The sequence below is a fragment of the Pipistrellus kuhlii genome, unplaced genomic scaffold (assembly GCF_014108245.1).
Source record: "Pipistrellus kuhlii isolate mPipKuh1 unplaced genomic scaffold, mPipKuh1.p scaffold_m20_p_15, whole genome shotgun sequence".
In the NCBI taxonomy this organism is placed as follows: Eukaryota; Metazoa; Chordata; class Mammalia; order Chiroptera; family Vespertilionidae; genus Pipistrellus; species Pipistrellus kuhlii.
This window is the reverse complement of record NW_023425460.1, coordinates 3,323,721-3,327,500: the sequence shown is the minus strand read 5'-3', so window position 1 is coordinate 3,327,500 and position 3,780 is coordinate 3,323,721. Positions and strand designations below refer to the sequence as shown.

The window sequence follows — 3,780 nt, the reverse complement described above, 5'->3', positions numbered from 1 at the left end:
GGTCAAGGCTACCAAGCTTCAGCCCCCACCAATCACAGCCACCTGGGACCCGAACAGTTCAATGCCCAGCCCAGCTGTTCAGACCTTCCCTCCTGATGACTTGTGCTGGGCCCACGACACCCCACTACCCAGGATGCATTTCTGATCTTTATGGGGCTCGGTGTGCAGACCCCCCTAAGATGTTGCTGCCCAGCCCACAGCAGCTGTGACTCCAGACAACTGTCCTGAGAGTTGGGGCTTGGATGCTGTGTTAGGGTTCAAGGCTGTGAGAGTGTGACCTTGGCATTTGGCCATTGAGTGTCTCACCTCAGACAGGCCCTGGGTCCGCCAGGGGGCAAGCTGCCTTGGGCTCTACCTAGTGCTAGGCTCTCCCGTCCTCCCTGGGTGTTCATGGTGGAGACTCTTCCCTAACTTGGGTATGAGGAGTCAGAGGACCCAGGAGCAAAGCCAGTGCCCTGTGCCTGTGGGCATCTCCACCTGAGTCCCTAATTTACCCCTCTTCCTCCCTGCTTTCCCCATGTCAGCTTTCAGCTCAAATCATTCAGCAAATCTCATTGATCCAAAGAGGAATTTCTGAAGGAGGAGGGCAGGCAGGGGTGAGACATAGGTTTGGCTCTTACGTTCCTAAGGCCACTGAGTACCCATGTACCAAGGGAGAGGTTTCAAGCATTTGGTATGTCTCCCTCTCTCCACAAACATGTGTGCTCAGTCCCTCACATGTACACTGATGCAAACAAAGGAAAATTTGTCTCATGCCCCTGCCACATTTGTGTGCATGACACACACGCCATCACTCACCTCATGTCATCTACACACACTAGCACACACATATTCACACACACCCAGATGGGCCTTCAGTGCTCCCATGTACCTTCAGATGGACACGTAGCCATATTCCTGCCTGCACACACAGACCCTCCCGGGTGCATGTAATGAATGGCAGATGAACTCTTGACCAGGGCTGCTGTGGGTGCCCTCCTGAGCCTGTGTAGAGTCTGCCCTCTGAACCCTTGCGGAAGGGTCACGGTGGGTCAGGGTGCAGCCTGGGCTCCTCACCAGCCCTTTGGGGCTGGAGCACAGCCTTCTTAGGAACCCTGAAGGCTTCTATGCACAAACCCAACAGTCAAAGGGATAAAAAATGAGCCTGGATAGCATGGCCCAGTGGTTGAACATCAGCCTATGAACCAGGAGATCATGGTTCAATCCCCGGTGAGGGCATGTGTCTGGGCTATGGGCTTGATCCCCAGTAGGGGGTGAACAGGAGGCAGCCAATTAATGATTCTCTGTCATCATTGATGTTTCTATCTTTCCCTCTCCCTTCCTTTCTAAAATCAATAAAAATATATTAAAGCACACACATACACACACACACATACACAGACAACAAAGGGATGGAAAATGAGATGGAATGAAAATATATAGTTGTGTTATTTTGTAAACCAGAAGATACCTTAACCAATAATCCAAATTAATTTGTAGTCTTTTATTGTTACACTACCGCTAGTGTCTTCGGGCCCCAACATGGTGGCAGTCTTCTCTATTTATACTTTTCAGCTCTTAGTCTTCCAAATTTGGAATGAGACTTTCAGATCTTCTGAGAAAGAAGTGCTATGTGCTGGGACAGGGCAGTGTGACCATATCTCAAGGCCTGGCCTGGAATGAGCACTGACAACTCTGTCTGGGATAAGTTTATGGCCTCTCTGGAATGGGAGTAGTCTTATATTTTCTTATTATTTAAGCAAGCAAGCATTTACAGAAGCCATAATAGCAGGGTTAAAATTTCAAACAGCAGTTTTTACACAAAATTGAGGTTACTATACTTCTGCTGAATGTCACACACGTGATGCTTTTTATCAATTGTACTCGCATCTTAGAGATGAGGAACTGGTAACCCAGAAAAAAAAAAATTGTTTTCTCTGCCACCTGGACAGGCATGGTCAAGGGGGGCTGAACACATGGCCCTCTGGTTCCCAGACAGGGCTCTCTCCAGCACTGACTCTCTCCTGCCCCTGCACACCTCTCAGCTGTCTCTGGCCTCTCTCCCAGCTTCCAGCCTCACCCACATGCACAGCTAGGCGACAGCACTGGGCTGCACTCAATGCAGAGATTAGCACATGGCTGCCCTCAGAGGTTCCATCCTCCTCTCTCCTTTTCCACATCCACACACGGCACGGGCCTCCCTGCCAATGCCACATGCCCTGCTGTTACACAGGGTCCCAGTGAGAGGAGAGGGGGCACTTTCCTTGTTTGAGCTCTCAGAGGCCACACCATGCCAAAGCTTTCCAGTCCTGCCCAGGAACTGGGAAAACGACTCTGCCATGCAACATGGGGTGAGATAGAAAGAGCATGTCTCAGCTTTACTGTGTGATCAGATAAGGGTGACCTCCCAACTCTACATGGAATGGTTAATGAAGTTGAGCTTCCCTCTCTGAGCCCAGTGTTCTCACCTGTAACTAGACAGTCAGATCCACCTCCCAGAGTGTACCATGGAGCCAGGGGTCTCACCTTTGTCCCCCCTGGTACTCTGAGACCCTGTATGTGAGGCCCTGGGCTCTGGTTGGAGCACAAAGGTCTCAGAGCCATGGAGCTTTGGCAAGTGCCCCCAGAACCCCAACCTGACTGTCCTCTCCTCCTAGTGGAACTCTTCCCCAATGGCCGACGTGTTGGCCAGAAGGTCTTCAAGTCAGCAGGCTTTGAGAAATCTTTCCAGGAGGCACAGCAAGTGTGCACACAGGCCGGGGGCCAGCTGCCCTCCCCACGCTCTACAGCTGAGAATGAAGCATTGCAAGATCTGGTTGAGTTTGAGAAGGGTGCTGCGTTCCTGAGCATGACTGACTCCGAGACGGAGGGCAAGTTCGTCTACCCAGGAGGGGAGCCCCTGGGCTATTCCAACTGGGCCCCCGGGGAGCCCAACAATGATGACGGCAATGAGGACTGTGTAGAGATCTTCACCAATGGCAAGTGGAACGACAAGTCCTGTGGAGAGAAGCGTCTTGTGATCTGCGAGTTCTGAGCCCTCCCCTGTGCTGCCCACATGACAATGAACAGCTGAGGGCTCTGTGGCTGGGCTACTGCACAGAGCCATGGGATGAGGCCAGCCAAGGGCTCCCATGGAACTCCTCTATCAGAATAAAATACACAACTGGCTTCACACACTGGCTGCCCTGTCAGGGGGAGAAGGGGTCGGCCTGCTTTTCCAGTTGCAAGGGATCAAATTAGGTCCCAAAATCCAAAGGCTCCTCCTCAGCCCTCTGCCTCCTCACATTGTCCATCCAGCTTGTCATTCCCTCCTCTGTCACACTTTCTCCTCTTGCTTTGGTGCCCCTTAGGACATTTAAATATTTTTCTCTTTTGCTAGCCCCTCCTCTTCTTTCTGATCACTTAATGGAGATGTGCTCAAGCCTTAACTCTCCCTTCTCTCCCCTCCTTACTTTGCTCCAGGGATTAGCTAGTTCTGTCCAGGCTTCAGATCCCTGGCACCCACATTTCATGCCTGCTCAGGACCTCTCCTGGAGCCCCAGACTCCTCTGGCCCCAGCTAGCTGGGAGGTTCAGTGGCTGCTCCTTGCCTCAAGGCCTGAGCCCCAGAAGGAGCACAGCACCTTGGGCTGACCTGGCAGGTCATCTGCCTCCCTAGCAGGACTGTGTGGCCCAGTTGAGTAGCCTCCTCTGCCTCCCTGCACACCAGCACCTCATTCTACCTTGTCATTGTGACTGGCTGTCGGCTCATGGGAGGGAGTCCCACCTCACAATCCCCATTCCAGCTGAGATCTCGGGCACT

At 52.4% G+C, this 3,780-nt stretch overlaps 1 protein-coding gene across 2 annotated transcripts in view; it reads left to right on the top strand.

Moving 5' to 3' along the window:
• SFTPD (surfactant protein D) overlaps nucleotides 1-3,151 on the top strand; it is a 14,782-nt gene extending 11,631 nt beyond the window's left edge. For both annotated transcript variants that reach the window (XM_045581681.1, XM_036438066.2), the window contains one exon: nucleotides 2,637-3,151. In XM_045581681.1, the coding sequence (XP_045437637.1) occupies nucleotides 2,637-3,013 (377 nt within the window). In that variant the 3' untranslated portion in view covers nucleotides 3,014-3,151. The remainder of the gene's footprint in view (nucleotides 1-2,636) is intronic.
• The last annotated feature ends 629 nt before the right edge of the window (nucleotides 3,152-3,780 follow it).